The sequence below is a fragment of the Micropterus dolomieu genome, linkage group LG23 (genome assembly GCF_021292245.1).
Source record: "Micropterus dolomieu isolate WLL.071019.BEF.003 ecotype Adirondacks linkage group LG23, ASM2129224v1, whole genome shotgun sequence".
Classification (NCBI taxonomy): domain Eukaryota; kingdom Metazoa; phylum Chordata; class Actinopteri; order Centrarchiformes; family Centrarchidae; genus Micropterus; species Micropterus dolomieu.
Genome location: NC_060172.1, coordinates 13,142,079 through 13,162,955, shown reverse-complemented (window position 1 = coordinate 13,162,955; position 20,877 = coordinate 13,142,079). Strand labels below are relative to the sequence as shown.

Genomic DNA, 20,877 nt, shown 5'->3' with positions numbered 1-20,877 from the left:
TGAACAGCCAGCCTCTTTAGCAATGACCTTTTGTGTCTTGCCCTCCTTGTGCAAGGTGTCAATGGTCGTCTTTTGGACAGCTGTCAAGTCAGCAGTCTTCCCCATGATTGTGTAGCCTACAGAACTAGACTGAGAGACCATTTAAAGGCCTTTGCAGGTGTTTTGAGTTAATTAGCTGATTAGAGTGCGGCACCAGGTGTCTTCAATATTGAACCTTTTCACAATATTCTAATTTTCTGAGATACTGATTTTGGGGTTTTCATTAGTTGTCAGTTACAATCATCAAAATTAAAAGGAATGAACACTTGAAATATATCAGTCTGTGTGGAATGAATGTATACATTATACAAGTTTCACTTTTTGAATGGACTTACTGAAATAAATCAACTTTTTGATGATATTCTAATTATATGACCAGCACCTGTATTTCCTGAGCTGACTGGTGGCTGTGTGTGTGACGCAGGCGCCGATTGCCACAATACGCTTACCTTACTACACGTGTCTTTCTGTTGTGCATTTTCCTGTCTGTCAAAGCTGCGGATGGCCTGGCGATTTCACCCACCACCACCACCAAGTTACCCGCGGGTGGCGGGTGCTACTTTCATTTCCTCTGTGACACTAAGGTTTCTGTAATGTTAGCTTCTGTCAAGCTTAAGGCCATTGTACAACAACAAGTCAAGTTACATAATAAAGTGCGAAGTTGATGCTTCCCCTGCAGACTACTTTACTCTTGGGTGTCATGTGACCAGAGTGTAATCGTGCCCTTTGCGATTAGAAAATCTTTATCACATCGCGATAATATTGCAAATGCAATTAATCTTTCAGCCCTACATTGAACTGTTGTGTCATACTGGTACAGAGGAAGGCAGTGTGCCAGAATCAGATTTTTGGGCAACCCTTTCTGTCAAGTTGGACTGAGGTAGGATTTTGACATTTAAAATGATGTCACTATACAGCAGAGCCTCTTTAGTCCACGGGGCCAGTCACAAAGACGCTTCCTCTGACATCTAGGCCTATGTAACTTGCTTGCAATTATACAGTCGTGGTCAAAGTTTTGAAAATGACACAAGTATTGGTTTTCACGAAGTTTGCAGTTTCCGTGTTTGTAGATATTTTTGTCAGATGTTACTATGGTATACTGAACTATAATTACAAGCATTTTATAAGTGTCAAAGGCTTTTATTGACAATTAATTTAAGTTTATGCAAAGAGTCAATATTTGCAGTGTTGACCCTTCTTTTTCAAGAACTCTGCAGTTCACCCTGGCATACTGTCGATTTAACTTCTGGGTCACATCCCAACTGATGGCAGCCAATTCTTGCATAATCAATTCTTGGAGTTTGTCAGAATTTGTAGGTTTTTGTTTGTCCACCTGCCTCATGAGGATTGACCACAAGTTATCAATGGGATTAAAGTCTGAGGAGTTTCCTGGCCATGGAACCAAATTTTGATGTTTTGTTTCCCTAGCCACAAAGTTGTCACTTTTGCCTTATGGCAATGTGCTCCATCATGCTGGAAAAGGCATTGTTCATCACCAAACTGTTTTTAGATGGTTGGGAGAATTTGCTGTTGGAGGATGTTTTGGTACCATTCTTTATTCATGGCTGTGTTCTTAGGCAAAATTGTGAGTGAGTCCACTCCCTTGGCTGAGAAGCAACCCTTCACATCAATGGTCTCAGGATGCACAGGATATAGCGCTCACCTTTCTTCTCCGGATATGTTTTTTGAGATTAAGTTCATTTGTATTGCAAGGAGGGACTTTGCAATTAATTGCAGTTTATCTGATCACTCTTCATAACATTCTGGAATATATGCAAATTGCCATCATAAAAACTGAGGCAGCAGACTTTGTGAAAATGAATATTTGTGTCATTCTCAAAACCTTTGACCATGACTGTACAGTTCATGTTGTTTCTAAACTAGAAGAAAAACATTCTGTACCTGTTTTCAAACGTACGGTTGCAGTTATTAATTTGTCGAATATTTTTAAGATTAATTGTTTAGTCTATAAAATGTCAAAAAATAGTGAAACATTTTCAGAGCCCAATGTGACGTCTTCAACCAGATGTTAGTCTTTTTCTTAGATAAATAACAAGTGCATAAAATCATCATGCATATTATTTCAGCACTAGTTAAATCTGATGTCACTGATATTGTCTTACATCCTCAGCTGGAGCGTCCCTGCGTCCCACAGAACCCCGCTTCCACCTCGATCTCGACAGAACAGAGCCGTGGTCGTCATCCTCATCTTCCCCGAGACCGTCTCCCTTCCTGCCAGAGGCTTCGGGGTTCGGCAGCCGCTCCCACACCGCCACCCCCGAGAGGAGGGGCTCACCCCTGCCAGGCTGTAGTGAGCCACACGGAGTCTCTCTGGAAGATGACATCGGAGGGGTCCGACAGAGACCGAGGGGGGAGCGGGCATCAGACGACCTCAGCGGCTCCCCACGCCGAGGCCTCCAGAAGTACCTGTCCCGTTTTGACGATGCCATGAAACTACGGGGCCAGCTGGCCAATGAGAAGCCGGCCCAGGACGGGGGGTCTGACCCTGAGGAGTTTGATCCTTTCAGAATCTTCAGGCTCATCGGCAGCATCCTCCTCGCCATTTTTGTTAGGGTTTTTGTCTGCAAGTATCTGGTGAGTCTGCTCGCTGTATACCCTGTGTGGCTGTAATAACTGAGATTGGCCCGTTGCGCATTTTACATGTTAAAGTGCTGAGAATGTAGACACAAAAATCATCCATTGGCATAGATAGATCATTCACAAGGTTAGTGAAGTAGGTGATAATTAGCAGTATCCAAGTAAGACAAGTGACCATTCCCAGATACAGTGTTGGTAATGGTTTTGGTGGAATGACAAATTCTTACATATAAAACATATTTAAGCCCCCTTTGCTTCTGTGGCTCATAGTAGTAAGCTTTTAGTTATGGTTTGTCTATATTCTCCTCTACTACCAGGTTAGCTAACCGACAGGCTAGTCGTAAACTTTGTGTAATCCTTAGAAACACACCAGCACCGTGTTTTCACTTCCAGTCTTCATATTATCTGTGTGCACTTACTCAAACTTAACAGTACAGACAGATCACAATTTTTAGTCATTACATGAAAATAAGAGATCCTTTCAGGTGTGAAAAGGGCAAAACAAATGAACGTGTCAAGACATTTTACATGTTTTTTTTTGCATGCATTCATTTTGTAGGACTGTCATATCAGCCCATATTTAATAATAGTACATCTGACTACCAGAAACATGATATTATTGTGATGTGACTCTCGTATTGTTTCACTCTAGTCAATATTTGCTCCATTTCTGACCCTTGAACTGGCCTATATGGGGTTGTCCAAATACTTTCCAAAGGTGAGTTTGCACTAAATATTTTATGATCCCTTCTCTACTGTTATGTTCAGATTCCTATATTTTAGCCAATATTTCCAAGAACTAAAACTGCTTTAATTGATGTGAAGACACACTTTGGAGTGGGACATTTAAAGCAGAGACATACATGATTTTGAAAAATGTTAAGTAAGGTTTTGTCATAATTATGGTTTGTCAATGTGTTAAACTTTTTATTCTTTATTTATTCTTGGCCAGTTCACAGTTTCTCACAAGATTTGCTCATTAGTTTTGACCAAAGTTGGGTTTCCTGTAGACATGAACCATTGTTATTCCTCTGACGTCCTTGTGCTGTACTTTAGCTGACAGCCCAGTCTTAGTAGCCATGTCACTGCTGGCCACACCTACAGTGAATGTCATTGAAAGTTCATGTAACCTGAAGGGTGACATAGACACACACACAGCAAAGTTAAAAATGTTGTTTTTAATTATAGAAATTTTTAAGTATTTACATTTGAGTGGCATTTTTTTCAAAAAAGTATTTTGCTGCGATAAAAGGTATATCTCAAAGGCAAATAGTATGGATGATAGAATTAATTGACAGAGAAATCATCAACAATTTTGATAGCGTCATTGTTTCTGTGTGGCCAAATATGAAGCTAGAAGCAGCCGGTGATTAGCTTAGCTTAGCTTAGCATTAAGACCAGAAGCATGGAGAAATTGCAGTCTGCCTTTGTACAATATTCAAAATACACAAGGCACCTGGATGTGTGTCTTGTCATCACTGTGAGGATCCCAGGCAACCAACAGATAGTCCAGGAATTCCACTAACTCCCTGTAACACCACAACTTGTTATTTTTTATGGCTGTTTTTGAATTTGTTACAAATGAGGTATAACGTGTGGAGTAGTGCGCTTTAGAGGTGCTGGTAGGTGTATTTTTTAACTTTGGACAGAGCCAGGATAGCTCCCGCCCTGCTTCCAGTCTTTGTGCTAAGCTAAGCCAAAACATCAAACAATGACAAGTCATTTAACAAGCAAAAATATGTGTTTTATTCGCTGGCTCCAACTTTTCAGATGTGAAGATTTGCTGCTTGTTTTTGTTATTATTACTATTGTTATTTCTTTTTTTATAACAATTGGTTGATTAACTCTAAAACATTTGGGACAAATCAATAATGAGAGAACCATCATTAGTGGCAGCCATGCATCACAGCGTCTTTGCATGATACTCCTGTTCCCCCAGGTAGAGAAGAAGGCCCAGACCACTGTGCTGACCGCTGCCCTGTTGCTGTCTGGCATCCCCGCTGAGGTCATCAACCGCTCCATGGACACCTACAGGAGAATGGGTGACGTCTTTGCCGACCTCTGCGTTTACTTCTTCACCTTCATTCTCTCGCACGAGATCCTGCTGCTCATTGGCTCAGAGACTCCCTGATGGACCCGGAGGATGTCAGTAACCCTGCTTCCCCTTACTTGTTGTCCCCTCCCTTTGTCTCCCATAGAAACAAAGCAAGGCCATTTACATCGGCCGACGTGGGTTTGTTGTTGACCGTCTGGAAGCAAATCCTCGCTGCCTTACGATCAGTGTCGAGCTTCAGCTGGATGAGTGCTCATTAATTCAGCGCTTCAGGATTATAATAAGGCTAAGCTACATGTGACCAGACAGTGCAGTGTTTGTTACAGATATCCACGTCATTTTTGCTCTGGACTGAACCTGAGAAACAAGGATAGTATGTGTTTGCTTGTGCGAAGAATGCACTAAATGTAATGCATTTATCGTACCAAGTTATATTTATTTGTCATATTCAAGAGTGGACAACAGTACAGGTCATCATCAGAAAACTGACATCACATAATTTATTTACATTCTTGATATTGATGCATATCACATTTTTAATAATATGTATGCCAAATCACACAAAATATTCAATGCAAAGAACTGTCTTCCAGTACTATGCGTTACATAAAAAAGGAGTGTTTTGTTGCCCTCTCTGGTTGAACATTTAAAGTGTGCTGCACCTGTAACCACACCCAGCAGAAATGTCATGTTATACTGAGGGTTGCACTTCTACATAACTGCAACAAGGTGAAACGTTAAGCCAATAGAGGGCTACAATAAAATAATTTTCAGCTGCTGTTAAGTTCTTTAAAACTAAAATTGTTTGCTTGGAATCATTAATCTAAAGGGAGATTATCTAATATTTCTTAAACAGCGGCCACTGTGGCCACAAGCAGCAAGTACTGGTTAATGCTAAATGCTAAAATGTACCAACAGTGGCACATGTTAGAGATGAGTCACAAAGTCAGCAAACTTACTCATCAGGATCAGCTAATACGACTGAGTAGAGAAGCTGAACTAGTATGCACCCCTCTGAATATATGTTTGTCAGATTAGTCAGCCCTGCAGTGCGTCAGGCAGGGTTGGGGTCAGTATATACAGTATATTTACATTTCAGTGTATTCAGTGTGGGTCAGTGTATTTTCAGTTCATGCCATTCAAAACCTCAGTCTAAACTTCACATGACTCTGATAGCCTGCTGGATAAAGGCAAACACTTGCTCAGCACATGAATTAACTGAAATGACTTTGGAGTAAAAAGGTTCATTGGGGTTCTTGACTCGTTATGATTGACGGTCAATGACAGAAAGCAGAAAACTGAAGACAGTATCGATAGGATTGACAAGCAGGTGGTTTCCTTTTCATTCATAAATATCATCACCTTTACTGATTTGTTGCAACATCTGCACCTCAAGCAGTCACTGACTTGATGAATTAATCTTAGAGATCTGACCTTTTTCTTTCAAATCTGGCCCACTTCTCTGCCATGTATACATCAGCTCGCCAGAAAAGTAGAGCCACAGTTTCACACTGACCATCATGGCTGCATCTTCATGATGAACAGCTGTGTGATCCAGAGTGCTGGCTACTAACTTTAAAAATACACACATGCCCCTCCAGCTTTCGGTTAGTAAGAGATTAAAAATGTAGTTTGAGTAGTTAAGAACCTTTACAAGTTGCTTTTGAATTAAATATGAAAATATTAATTGATGCAGTGTCTCTTAAAATAATGACGATGACTGTAGATTCAGCGCAGTCCAGGAAGGGACGCCGCATTTTACTCAAATTTGCTGGCAGGACCACTAAGTGTAAAGCTGAGTTTCTCTAGCTTTAAATTAAGTCTCTAAACCGTAAAATATAACCGTGAGGCAGTTTATGTGCTTGTGTTGTGGCAGATTTCCTCACATGCTTTTAAATTATATTTTCTGTTGTGATCTGTCATCCAGTGTCCATAAGAACAATGAACAATTGTTCTTCCTTCTTATAAGTTGTGAAGGCAGAAGAAGAAGCATTTAGTCCTTATATCAGTATATAATTTTGCACGGCTATGAGCTTAAAAAAACGCAGTAAACTTCATCACAGTGTATGTACATAATGAGAAGTGTGGTTGGCGGGAATGTTTTAGGATTTGCTGGAAAGCACTGTCACTGCACATTAACGTGAGGCAGTGGCAGTTTGTACGCTTATTTGTGCTGAGTAATTCTGGTGACGTGTCCTGCTTTGCTTTGTCCATGCCTCATTCATACATACTTAATATATATACTCTACTTCTGTGCTGTTATGTCCTCTCTCCATACTTCAAATGTCATCCAAATTAATTTATTAGTGTGAATATTTTATTTTTATGTAAATGAATTGGTGTGATTTATCCTATGACTTGTCTGACCTACATGATTGTTTTTGATAAGGTTTACAAAATAACTGTTTTTAATGGCTCTTACAGTATCTTTATTTAGTGTTGACATTGTATAAACAGTTTCTGCTTAAAAACATACACAGGAATGAATAACCAGACAATTCATACCAAATAAATACTACTTGTGTGATGTACTCTGTTTTGACTTTTTTCATTTATTTTATTTATTGGGTTTCGTAATAGGGGCAGTGGACATTAACAAACATTGCTGAAAACCTGCTTTCCTGTGATCGTTTACATGCAAGCTTGAGTTGATGTTTTAACTACTATTAACAAATGAAGAACAATTTAACTAAATTCCAATTCATTATCAAATAATATTCCAGTTAGAAGAGGTTTTAGAGGTGCAGCTGAGTAATAATTCAGTATTATCATTGTTGAAGGGTTTTGTCTGATGAAATGCAGGCCAATGAAATATACAGTATGTAATTTTTCGGACATTTTACGTGTCATTCCACTTCATGATATTAATTTTGATAATACTGTATTGCCCAGCCATATTTACAGGAAGACAGGAGTGTTTCTTTTAACTTTTAGCTCTGGGAATAGTAGGGTTTACAGCTGTTAAAAGCAGTATACAACCGTATATAAACATAATAATTTTCATGATACAATTTCCGTCAACAACATAACAAATGTTCAATAAATGTTTGATTTAATTAATTTGAATCACAATTGGTGCTTCATTTTTCTAATAAGATAATTATTATTAAAAAGGACTGACAGATTTTACTTAATTTTACTCATTTGTTGAAATACTTTATCATAATTGTTTTGCACATTCGTCTTCAGATTTGTTAAGAGATCCACTGTCTGGCATCATGTGTCATGTTCTCACCATAAATAAATTTTTAAAACTACAATTAACCATCTGGTTTCTTTAACTTACACTCGAGCACAAAAATCAGCCCGAGCCCTACATTAAACAAAAGAAAACAATACAAATTAACCCAATACCCAATCACAAGATAAGATTAATTATTAAGTTGGTATATAAATATGACCAAATAGATAAAGTTGTCTTCCCCTATTAATTCTCCAAAATGTTTTAAACATCATTATAAATGTAGCAGAGTGAACAAGTACAACATATTCCTCTGATATTTGATAGAATAAAAACATTGGTACTTATAAATAAAAAGAATATATATACTGATATATAAATGTATACGTCTTATATGAAAATTGTTCCAGTTCTGCCAACTTCTGCAAGATCCTAAAGAGGTCTGTGTTTCTGATGTGTCTCTCTTCGGTGTCCCTCTCTTCAGTAAATCTTTTGTGGCCGACCTTCTGACCTCCCACCGCGGGGTGGCGCACTGTGCTGCTCACGTTGCGAGTTTGTGACTTGAACGGTCGCAGTTTTATTACGCGCAGGTTCAAAGTCACAAACAAACGTTCACCGCACAAGAGTCGTCGTTATCTGTGAAGTAATTCGACTTTTGTGGTTTATAAGACATAACTCCGTGGAATAGCGATGGGACGTGAGTCGAGGTATGCCAGAATGATCAGGTCAATTTGGTGTTTTTATCTTCGGTTGAATCTTTTGTGACTAACTCTTGTGACTGCGGCTGTACTCATTTCGATGGCTAATTTCGATTAGCATGCTAGCTGCGACTTCCTGTTGTTAATGATAATTAGTCAGTTGTAGATAATCTCATACAGCCGTGGGATATGAATTAAAACGTTTTGTAAATTTAGTGTTAATGCTTTCCATCGACAGCTAGCTAACTGCCAGCTAACATGTGCATTACACGGCTTGGTCCTCAGACACTACAGAAAACGGTCTGCGTCTCGGGGACGGTCAGGGAGCCGATCTAAGAGTCGATCCCCGGACAAACGCTCCAAGAAAGACGACCGAGACCGTAACAGGAGGGAGCGATCACGGAGCCGGGACCGCCGCAGGTCCCGGTCCAGAGACAGAAAACGACCCAGGTGGGTTTTCTATATTATTGTGTTGAAGAGAAGAGTACACCTGTTTATACTTTAAGGAACTATACAGTGGCATTGATAAGTAAACCAGCTGCAAGTGGATTCAGGTCTGTTTGCATTTGCAGCCTTATAGTACAGGTATATCTATGAAAAGACAGAAGAAGAGAGATGGAGATAATCCTCTTGCTGCAGCACCATCAGAACTAGATTTAAGGTGTTCGTTGAACATTTGACATAATATTAACATGATCATTTTCAGCTGCTATCATGAGGTTTACTTTTAGATGCATGTCTTGTTCCAGTTAAAATTCTAAAGGCAAAACAAAGAGTATTGGGTCTGTGTTGTGTTTACGATGGGCAAACCGGTTTAACCTAATAACAAATCTCAATAAAACAACTGCAGTGTATTTTGAGGAGGATCTGGGTTTGTATATGCTCCAAAACCCATGGTTTCATTCGCTGTTTGAGATCACTTGAGATAATGAAATGGACCATGTGTGAAATTGTCCTGAGAAGTGAAAGTGGTATATGACGTGTTTGCCTTTGCTATCCAGGCGCTCAAGGAGCAGAGAAAGGAGAAGGTCCAGAAGCAGAGAGAGGAGGAGGTCTGGCAGCAGGACCCGAGCTCGGAGGTCCCGATCCGGTAGCCCCAGCAAGAGCAAGAGACCAGATGAAAAGTGAGGCTTCTTAAAAATAAAACCAAACATCTCAAAACATAATTTACGGCTCTGGTAACCAAAACCCCTGGAATCATCAAGTATAATTTGTAAACAAATGCATCTTTATGGTGTATCTTTCGTATTTTAGCAGTACAGAGGTTCTTGTATGTCAAAACAGCTTTGCATAGTAGGACCAGATACTTTCTGTACAGATAACATGCTGGCAAATGATTATGATGGGTCGGGTTTCTGTCAGAGGTCTTGCAGGCCTTAAAATCTAAATCTAAAAAGTAGGTTTGTGATCTTAAATAGTCACCATCATTAGAAATGGTAAATTGTTGGACAGAGCTCCCCTAGTTCTGACGTTGAAAAGGTGTCGGGGAGGTGGCTTTGGACCTGGTTTGCTGATTCTTTCAAGCACTACAATGTTCTCGGTACCGTTCAATTAACTCATAAGAATAACGTGCTACTGTTTTTCTTATTCTCTTCATTGTGATCTTCCATGCAGGTCAAGGAGCAAGGAGAAAGACATAATTGATCCTTTATCTGAAAAGAAAAAGATTAAAGAGGAGAAAGAGGATGAGAAGGTTGAGGATGTAAGTGTTGTGTTTATGTTCCACATATTCGGTTCTTGCTCATCTATAATTGATCACCATATAGTATAGGTCAGGAAAGGGCACTGTTTATGTTTCCTTTGTGTCCATGCAGCAAGACTTTGACCAGAACAAGCTGGAGGAGGAGATGAGGAAGAGGAAGGAACGTGTGGAGAAGTGGAGGGAAGAGCAGAGGAAGAAGGCAATCGAAAACATCGGAGAGCTCAAGAAGGAACTGGAGGAGATGAAACAGGGCAAGAAGTGGAGCTTGGAGGATGACGATGGTGAGGAAGCACTATTACAAATAACCAGCAACACTTTCATTTAAAACCTCCCCTGAGTTATCACAATAAAGAAGCTACCAGCCACCAATAAAACCAGTTGTTTTATTGTGGAGAAATCTTGGTATCTAACTCAGAAAACAAATTCTCCTAACTAAAAATGTCACAAAATATCCCCGTCTCCAGGAATTTAATTGTCAATTAACCATTATTATACTCCATCACAAGTTGATGTGATGTTTTACCATCATTTACTTTTTAAAAACAAAGTATAGAATTTTACTATGTATTCTTTGCTTATTTTAAATAGTAAAAGCATTGTTTGCATTGTGAAACTGCAATCAGTTAGGTATTTGTACTTGATAAGTAAATTTAATAAGTAATCATTCTATTCAAGTCAAGTTTTCACTGAATATTTATACTTTTATCAGCAATCCGATCACTTGACAGGTACAAATCTTAGCTTTAGCGCTTCAGAGCCTTATAATTGACTCTTCATTTCAGACGATGACGAGGATGTTTCAGCTCCTTTGGAGGGAGATGATGATGAAGACGGGGAAGAAAAGGGGGAGCAGAACGAGAAGGAGATAAAGGAGGAGAAAAAAGAGGAGGAGGAGAAGGAGACTCCTATGGAGCAGCAGGTAGAAGAGGATGACGTGGATCCCCTGGACGCCTACATGGAGGAGGTGAAACAGGAGGTGAAGAAGTTCAACATGGGAGCCATGAGAGGAAATGATAAGGTGAGCACGAGAGGTAGATTCTGCTTCACTTTAGCTGGAGCCAAGTCTTCTGATGTTTAGCATTGGCTTTTAGCATTGGCTGTTAAAAATGCTTTTTTTATTGTCCAATGTCATTTATCAATGTCAGATTTTCTACTAGTGTTGCAGTACATAAAGTAAATGTAAACCAACTTTATTGGTCACATACAATTAAACACAGCACAATGCATGCGAAATTTGATATCTGCATTTAACCTATCCTAATTAGGAGCCGTGGGCAGCCACTGCACAGTGCCTGTGGAGCAGTCAGGGGTTCAGGGCCTTCCTCGAGGGCACCTTTTGGCAGTGCTCACATGTCATCTTTGTGGGTGCTTTCTTCTTCAGTTTTGTCAAATGCTAATCAAAGTTTTTTCATCTTCAACAGAAAGGATCAATGACCGTAACCAAAGTGGTCACAGTTGTTCAAACCAAGAAAGGAATTCACACTCACAAGAAGAAGGGTGAGCTGATGGAGAATGACCAGGATGCTATGGAAGTGAGTTTTAAAGCCTCATTCCTGTTTTGTTTGTGAAGGTCACATGTTCACCTGCATTTCTTCAATATGTACGGCTTTTTTTTTATGTACGGAAGTGCTCTTTTTTTTCCCCCCCAAAGCTACATTACTCTTCTCTCAGATTTAAATAGTGTACCCATCAAAAAATATTTCAGTTTTCCTGGTGTTTCATGAATGAAATACAGATCCTGATTTAGACTCTCGTCGGACAAAAAGTTTGACAATATCACCATGTTACCCCTGATGGTACACACAGCTAACTATCCCAAATGTAATCTATTTGTTCGACAGTACTCTTCAGAGGAGGAGGAAGTGGATCTGCAGACAGCTCTGACAGGCTTCCAGACCAAACAGAGAAAGGTCCTAGAGCCTGTTGACCATGGAAAAATCCAGTACGAGCCTTACCGCAAAAACTTCTACGTGGAGGTCCCTGAGCTCGCCAGAATGAGTCCAGAAGGTCAGTAAACGGAAGGGAGATTTCAGTGACGATTAGCTCTTATCACTGCTGAGACTTTGAAAACAAAAACTGCCATATATCGCATACCTACCTATTTTGGTTGTATACATCCATGTCAGGGCTTACAATGAGACGCCTCCCAGTTTACCAGGCTGGTATTGGTTAAGTGTTTGGGCTGTGTGTGGAACCTCAACCTTTCTGACCGAAATGTGATTGAGTATCGAGAGAGGCCATGGCAGTAAAAATGTCAAGTATTAAAAGTTTTATTTAATTTTAAGATAAATGCTTAATCACATTCTTATGCTTGTTTACTAACTCTTTGATCAGATATTAAGATAAACCCAAAGAAAGTGTTGTTTATCCAGATTTTAGGTCAATACATTTATTAAATGGATGTTTTATGTTGACATGTTTTTTGTCAACCTTAAAATAAACACTATATCTGTCAGTATTAATAAGGAATAGTATTAATCATTAGGTGCAAAATACACTTCTTTCTAGCAGTTCTAGAAAATACAGTGCTGTGTATCTTTAGCACACATATTTAATTTTACTAACTTCTATTACTGCCTTGTAGTAATCAGAATATCTGTCTTTGTAAACCTTAGCTACCATATAACATCTCATTTTTAAAAAAAAATCAATACAGATGTGACTGCGTACAGGCTGGAACTGGAAGGCATTATCGTTAAAGGGAAGGGCTGTCCCAAACCCATCAAGACGTGGGTGCAGTGTGGGGTGTCTATGAAGATCCTCAGTTCTATGAAGAAGTGAGTGACTGATGGTAACTGCTGGTGTGATGAATTAGGCAAATTTTGAGGGCAATATAGAAATGTAGCAACAATCCTGCCAATAGAAAATGAAAAAGATTATTAATTTCATGAAAAGATAGCTTGTGTGTAAATGGCTCAAGTGCTTATTTAGGTTCATGTGCAGAGAGCAGCTCCCATTTTCTAATTTTGAAATTAATTCATTTTAAGACATATAACCACTCATATCCTAGTTAGGATGCCCCTGAAATGTATCTAAAACAGCCAACAATCATATTCAGATTGTACTTGACCAACATGTATTTGTGTTAATTTCTTTCTTCTCCCAAATGTACCCAGGCATGGCTACGAGAAGCCCACCCCCATCCAGGCCCAGGCCATCCCTGCCATCATGTCAGGCCGAGACCTCATCGGGATCGCCAAGACCGGCAGCGGGAAAACCATAGCCTTCCTGCTGCCCATGTTCCGACACATCATGGACCAGAGGCCCCTGGAGGAGTCTGAGGGGCCGATCTGTAAGAAATAGATTGTTTTATTCTTTGTTTAGGCTTTACTCTAATGTCTATTAAATATTCAAATAAGAACAAAAAGGAATAACTGAAGTGGTTTAAGACAGAAAGTAAGAATGTGGAAGTGGAGTGATGTCCTACTCCTGTGCTTTTCAAAGACTTTGTTCAGGGCCCAAATATAGGACAAAGGAAGACTAAAACTGGATCCATTTTCACTGTGGGACAATAAACCGCAGGCTGTTATGCTTCCATAGCATTTCTGATCTTCAGTTTTACCTCAGTTAATGTTTCTATACCTAGTGTGAAAACGGGAGTGCTCAAAATAGTAAAACATAGGAAATGGAATCTGTATTCTCATCCTGTTTTCCTCCGCCGCCACAGCTGTAATCATGACTCCGACCAGAGAGTTGGCTCTGCAGATCACCAAGGAGTGTAAGAAGTTCTCTAAACAGCTGGGACTCCGTGTAGTGTGTGTTTATGGAGGCACGGGTATCAGCGAACAGGTAAACACACATACTAATGTTGCCTGTTGATTTTATTTTCCCTCCAAGGGCTATTTCAATTACAGTCCATCCAACACAGAAGCAATGTAGCGTTAAATACCACACAATAATACAAATACATCTCTCCTTTCATTGAGTATAGTTTTTTAAATCGCTTAGATTATTATTTGGCTGTGACCTAAAAAAGGGATAGTATGAGCAATGCTAAATTGGTGGTGTACTTGGTTTTTTTTTTTTTTTTTTTTTTTTAAATGGAACAATTAATCCCTTCATTAAAAAATTCTCCAACTGATTGATCTGATGAAAATAACAACTGGTTGCACCTCTCGCTTGGTAAGAGTAAATGTAGAATATGGAATACTCCAACACAGTCTGCAAAATAAATAAGCACCGCTGTTTCTTTTACAGTTGAACTTTGAACAATGCATTAACATTATCCATTGATGTTGGCGGTTTCCAGATTGCTGAGCTGAAAAGAGGAGCAGAGATCATCGTGTGCACCCCGGGAAGAATGATTGACATGTTGGGGGCCAACAGCGGTGAGTTCATACACCTTGACCCTCTCACTTCTTTATTCTGGTAATATGCAAATAAGCATTTTTGATGCCTTGTGAGCCTTTTGTTAATTACCTTGCATGGAATAATATTACAAAATGATAAAGTGCATAATGAACTAAGTCAGTACCACTTACTAAACTGTTGACATTATTTGAGCACCTTTTGGGATCAGTCATATCTACAAGACAATGGTGTGTTTCCTGAAGATCAGGGCAAGTACAGGTAGGTGGACCTGGTGCTGCCTCCGTGGTTCTTCAAACTCCCAAGCAAGAGACGATCAAAATGTTTGATAAGTGTATTGTAACATGGATGTATCCGGATCTGTAATTGTGTTTGTATTAAAAAAGAGTAGCCTGAATGCTCAACGGTTTTGCAGTGTTGTTTTAGTAAATATAGTCTCGTATATAAATTATGCCTAGAAGATATAAAAGGCACACACTTGCATCTTGTATTTAAAGCACAGGGAGAGTTTTTCCAGTTATTTTCATAGATCACACATCTGTATTAACTCATCTGTCTCCCTCAGTATTTTTTAATTTGGAGCCCAGCTTTTGGGTATAAATATTATTGTAGAGCCATGAGTATTTGCATAGAAATATAAAGACATACTGGAATTTAACATGTTAGAAATATTGAATTATATTTGCTGACCATTTTATGTTGTGTATGATGTAAATCTTTTATGAGCAGTTATTATAATAGAAGGGTTTTTTGTTTCCACACATGCGAGGTAATCTGTAATATGTTTCCCTTGTAGGTGAGGCGCTTGGTCAGATAATGCTTGATGGGGCTCCATCTCTTGTATTGTATCTTGAGGCTGTTTTCTGACTTTTTCAGGTCCCTCATGCCCATGAGATGGTACGCAAGACCAGAGACAACCCAAAACATTTAAAAATAGAAATCAAATAAACTCTGGCCACTTGAAACTAGTTCTCTGAAGAGTGTGCTGATGTTAGGATGACTTGTTTTGTTGTTAAGTAATGTGTAGTCCCAGAAACCAGAAAAAGGTTCTGTGTTTGATTGTTTAATTTTAGTTTAAAGGCAGGACAGAATTATTTGGAAGTTAACCGTTTTCCTCATGCTCCTCTCCCTTGGTTTGTAGGTCGAGTCACCAACCTGCGCAGAGTTACGTATGTGGTGTTGGATGAAGCTGACAGGATGTTTGACATGGGTTTCGAGCCACAGGTGGGTGTCACCCAGATTTATACATTAGCATGTACACAGTTACTCATGTTTGCTCTGTTTTATGGGGCTGTTGTCAATTTTCCATGTTTGGCAGGTTTCTGCTTACTTTCTGAGTTAAGAGTTATCTCACACAGTTACTAACTAGATAAGAAATTGGAAGTATTTCATTTTATATTGAAACTGTGTTATAACAGTGTCAGTTTCAAAAACAGTAAGGTCAAAAATGAGAATGAGTAGACAAAATTCACTAACCTCCAGGTGCTGTCTGGTTTGTCTTCCAGGTGATGCGTATTGTGGACAACGTGCGTCCAGATCGACAGACGGTCATGTTTTCGGCCACCTTCCCTAGAGCCATGGAGGCGCTGGCTCGTAGGATCCTCGCCAAGCCCATTGAGGTCCAGGTGGGAGGCCGCAGTGTCGTCTGCTCTGATGTGGAGCAACATGTGGTAAATCATCTATGTTTCATCTCTTTCTTATTGTAACCCAGTCCAGATCCCTCGTCTCTCACAGTCTCCCTCTCCTTTTTTATTTTTTGCATTTGTTTCTGTAGCTAGTTATTGAAGAGGACAAGAAGTTCCTGAAGCTGCTGGAGATTCTGGGTCACTACCAGGAGAAGGGCTCGGTCATCATCTTTGTGGACAAGCAAGAGCATGCAGACTCACTGCTGAAAGACCTGATGAAAGCCTCGTACCCCTGCATGTCACTGCACGGAGGTAAGGGTTAACATTTGGGATGCACTGATTACAGCTTGGTGATAACTTAACTATAGTAATCCAGAATTCAACATTTGTGACGGTATATTCAACATACATGTCAATGTAAATGTATCAACAAATGTATTAATCTCAGGGTAAATACTTTAGAATGACCTGGTTAAAATGATTTCTGTTTTTGATGGGAGTATGTGGCATCTTATTACCTGTACTGACCAAATCTTTTGGAGAGCACTTTCTGATTTTCTGCTCTGCTAACAGGAACATAAGATGAACTATAATCAAGTATGACATTTTGCAACTGATTTTATAATTATGATCCAAGTATGTAGACTATACAGGAAATAACTATATTCAATATCAGAGGCTCTGATTCCCACCTTCCCATAACCCATTTTGAATAGCATCTGTTGTCAGCTTTCTGCCCCGGATATGTCTAAAATTTGGTCCTTCATACATTCCTTTCCTGTCATCCTCTTAGGAATCGACCAGTACGACAGAGACAGCATCATCAACGACTTTAAGAATGGAGCATGTCGTCTGATGGTGGCCACCTCCGTGGCAGCCAGAGGCCTAGATGTCAAGCAGCTGATTCTGGTGGTCAACTACAACTGTCCCAACCACTACGAGGACTACGTCCACAGAGCTGGACGCACAGGCCGAGCAGGCAACAAGGTCAGTTACTTAAAACTGAATTTTGGGTTTAGTGGGTTTTCTGTTCTTATATTTAAAATATCAGGCTCTGTAAATGGCTTGGAAGTCATGGAAGTTTCTATCTTCACACGTCTCTACATCTTGTTCCTTGTTCCAGGGCTATGCCTACACCTTCATCACAGAGGATCAGGTTCGCTATGCTGGTGATATCATCAAAGCCTTGGAGCTGTCCGGCTCTCCTGTCCCGCTTGAACTGGAGCAGCTTTGGGCGTCCTTCAAAGACCAACAGAAAGCGGTAAGATGAAGGAAAGGGGCATTTGAGTTAAGAGTGTGCATTAAAGCTACATTTAATCTAATCTGTGATGTCTCAATTAGCAAGAAGACCTAATTAGGTAATGTAGAAACCAAGGTTATTCTAGATGTTGTTATTTCATTCGTCTTCACTAACAATTATAACCTTGGTAGAAACTCTTTAAAAAGGCTTTCTTGGTCTGCTGTAAAAATGGTTTATGTGACAAATAGATCTTATGCCCTCTGTCCCTCTTTTGCTCCCTTCCTCCATGTTTGCAGGAGGGTAAGATCATTAAGAGCAGCAGCGGCTTCTCAGGAAAAGGCTTCAAGTTTGATGAGACAGAACATGCATTGGCCAATGAGAGAAAGAAGCTGCAGAAAGCTGCCCTTGGACTGCAGGACTCTGATGATGAGGACGGAGCCCTGGACGTGAGTTCATTAAATCAGCAACATGTTCCTAGAACAAAATGCAGCACTCAACTGTTTTGAGGCCTGTCTTAATAAAGATGTATTAACTTCTTAGTAACTTACATGTGCTGGCCTCCCAGTTACAATTACAAAATAATACTAATTTTTATCTCACCATTCCATCCCATCTTAATCATTTCTCCTACTTTTCCCACTCCTCAGATTGAGGAGCAAATTGAGAGCATGTTCAACTCCAAGAAGAGGGTGAAGGATCTGTCTGCTCCCGGAGCGGCCACCGGTGCTGCAGGAGGAGTTTCCACGACAGCCACCGTTCCTGGAGGGCTGCCAGGCCTCGGACCCACGTCTGCTGGAAACATCCAGAAACTGGAGATGGCCAAGAGGCTGGCGCTCAAGATTAATGCTCAGAAGAACCTGGGCGCTGAGGCTCAGGTACGTCAAACAGAGATGGAATATGTTAGCGCAGGTGTGTCTGTGTTCACTGCAAGATGGGGAAATGACAGAGAAGACGGAAAGGGATTTTTATCTCTAAATATCATGTCTGTAAATGATCACATAATGTACTTTGTAATTAATGACTTCAAATGCAGTTATCAGTCAGAAAGTTGAAAGTTTTTGTAAGTTTAACACCAGCATTTAGACTCAAAATGAGTAGCCACCTGCCTGGATGGTGATTTAAAAAAAAAACACTAAAATCGGAATGATGTGCAGAACATGTTCCCTCCTTGAAGTGAGCCAAAATAAAGTAATACTAAAGTCAAACCCTTTTTTCCCTTCATGTTCAGGATGTAATGCAGCAGGCCACCAATGCCATCCTTAGGGGCGGCACCATCATGACACCTTCGGTGTCAGCCAAGACCATCGCAGAGCAACTGGCTGAGAAGATTAATGCCAAGCTGAACTACACCCCTGTGGAGAAGCTGGAGGAGGAGCGGCAGGCGGCTGAACAGGCCGAGACCATCAAGAGATATGAAGAGGAGCTGGAGATCAACGACTTCCCTCAGGTCAGCAGCACACAGTGCACTAAACATTTCAGCACATTCCTGTTTTTGTTTTTGATCTTTGTTTTGGTATTTCCTTTGCCGGGGGAAGTTCAAATAAAGAAAGAATCAAGATACAAGTCTCATAAAATGTTCTTCATTCTGTTGTTTCCCAGACGGCCAGGTGGAAGGTGACATCTAAAGAAGCACTGCAGAGAATTGGTGAATACTCTGAAGCCGCCATCACCATCAGAGGAACCTATTTTCCTCCAGGCAAAGAGCCCAAGGAGGGGGAACGCAAGATCTACCTCGCTATTGAAAGTACGTTTCAGGGAAATTGTTTTTCAGATTAAATTCTAAAGAATTTTTACTCTTTAATAATGCAACTCCTGCCTTTTAACTACAGCACATCTCTGAATTTACATCTACTGGAGTGTCCTGTTGTCTTGTATTTGATCAACTTGATATACTGTATATTAATGTTGGGTTTGTTTTCTAGGTGCAAATGAACTGGCTGTACAGAAAGCCAAAACAGAGATTACACGACTAATCAAGGAAGAGCTCATCAGATTAGTAAGTATCTTCTGCCTTTTGAAATCAATTACCAGTAGTGGATATCGTGCTCATATCAGGCTAAATTAGGAGCCTGTTTCAGATTTTGTATGGTACTAGTAGTGTGTCTCAATTCGTGCCCCTCCATACATACACTGACCATTTTGGGTGCATACTGAGAAGTATGGCAAGGCACTATGATTACCCGGATGGTGTACTCATAAGGATCAAAAAGTTGAGTGGAACACAGGACAACTCTCACCCCCAAGGGTCGCCATATTGACTACGTAGCGAAGGGGAGGGACCACCAACGTATTTTCAAATGTGAAAATGGCAGCACAGGAACCTGAAGCGGTTGCAACTGTAAAATTCAAATGTTAATTCTTATTATTTTTTTAATAAAAGTAAAGTGAGCAAACAAGCCAGCAGATATTTTGTTGGGCGCCAATCACGGTCAAATGATGGTGACAGTGATCCTCCGTTTTATAATTCACCATTAAGAAGAAGAAGAATCTGTCGAATCTTGCCATCATTTCCGGTTAGTGCGCAACGGCAGTGTTTTGATTTGAGACAACACTACCCTATCGAAATTCCTGAATTACGCAAATAAGTACCTGGAGTACATAGTGTAGCTCATGTAACGGTACTAACATGAAACATGATAGGTTTGTTGTTCTGCAAATATTTATGAAATATGTCGCTCATTGTCCTGCCCGTTTTTTTTCATTCCAGCAAAATTCCTACCAGCCAACGAGCAAAGGCCGCTACAAAGTGTTGTAGAGGAGGAAGCAAGGCTCGCTGGAGGAGTGTCCCTCTCATCCCTACAGTTTCATCAAAGTGGTTGCATAATATTTTAGTCTATATTTTTAAAAATGTTCCTTTCAGTTATGTAAACTTAGTGTATTGTTTTGTCTTTGTTTTTTCCTTTCTCCCCCTCCGTGTCCTCTGTGCTTCACTTGAGTTTCCAATGATTTTATACCTACAGAACATTAAAACCAAAATATCTGGTTGTGTGTTGATCCACACTGTCATGAGACTTAAAAATTCTACAATGAGCAATCTGCAACATGTGTTTTAGGTATAATACATATTTTCTTTAATGTTGTTTTTTGGGAGCAAACAACATACCAACCTTTAGTCCTTATGATGGGATCCTCAGATGAAAGTTGTTTTTACTTTTCCTCACAATAAAATGACATGTTGCCAAGGAAATAAACTTGATTTGTGGAGCTGTTTGCATTAACAAATCTGGCAATTCTGTGTACCCTTTCTGACTGTTTGAATTATTCAAAAGGCTTTTCGTTTGTATATTATTCATCAGTAGTGATGTGATGTTTTGTAAGCACTGAAACTGGATTGTGGCTCAATTTCAGGATAGTAACATTAAAAAAAACGCAGTTTTTTTGCAGCTTTATTGCCGCTTATTGGATGTTGTTTTCTGTATTTTAAAGTGAAAAC

At 39.9% G+C, this 20,877-nt stretch overlaps 2 protein-coding genes across 3 annotated transcripts in view; both read left to right on the top strand.

Moving 5' to 3' along the window:
- Positions 1 to 7,221, top strand: part of camlg (calcium modulating ligand) — a 10,300-nt gene extending 3,079 nt beyond the window's left edge. The window contains exons 2-4 of the mRNA XM_046040894.1: positions 2,171 to 2,634; positions 3,290 to 3,355; positions 4,577 to 7,221. Coding sequence (XP_045896850.1) covers positions 2,171 to 2,634; positions 3,290 to 3,355; positions 4,577 to 4,768 — 722 coding nt within the window. The 3' untranslated portion in view covers positions 4,769 to 7,221. The remainder of the gene's footprint in view (positions 1 to 2,170; positions 2,635 to 3,289; positions 3,356 to 4,576) is intronic.
- A 1,197-nt stretch (positions 7,222 to 8,418) lies between these two features.
- Positions 8,419 to 20,821, top strand: ddx46 (DEAD (Asp-Glu-Ala-Asp) box polypeptide 46). 2 transcript variants are annotated; one of them, XM_046040375.1, is made up of 23 exons: positions 8,419 to 8,578; positions 8,855 to 9,019; positions 9,571 to 9,693; positions 10,184 to 10,271; positions 10,384 to 10,552; positions 11,054 to 11,289; positions 11,693 to 11,803; positions 12,113 to 12,278; positions 12,928 to 13,048; positions 13,388 to 13,563; positions 13,939 to 14,060; positions 14,521 to 14,599; positions 15,721 to 15,803; positions 16,085 to 16,249; positions 16,354 to 16,516; positions 16,998 to 17,191; positions 17,328 to 17,465; positions 17,741 to 17,890; positions 18,092 to 18,319; positions 18,673 to 18,891; positions 19,044 to 19,188; positions 19,367 to 19,440; positions 20,152 to 20,821. In XM_046040375.1, exons 1-23 carry the CDS (start codon positions 8,562 to 8,564, stop codon positions 20,197 to 20,199), a joined length of 3,180 nt encoding a protein of 1,059 aa, XP_045896331.1. In that variant the 5' UTR covers positions 8,419 to 8,561; the 3' UTR covers positions 20,200 to 20,821. The 2 variants fall into 2 exon arrangements, with proteins under 2 accessions (XP_045896331.1, XP_045896329.1); XM_046040373.1 differs by having other exon boundaries at positions 8,467 to 8,596.
- The last annotated feature ends 56 nt before the right edge of the window (positions 20,822 to 20,877 follow it).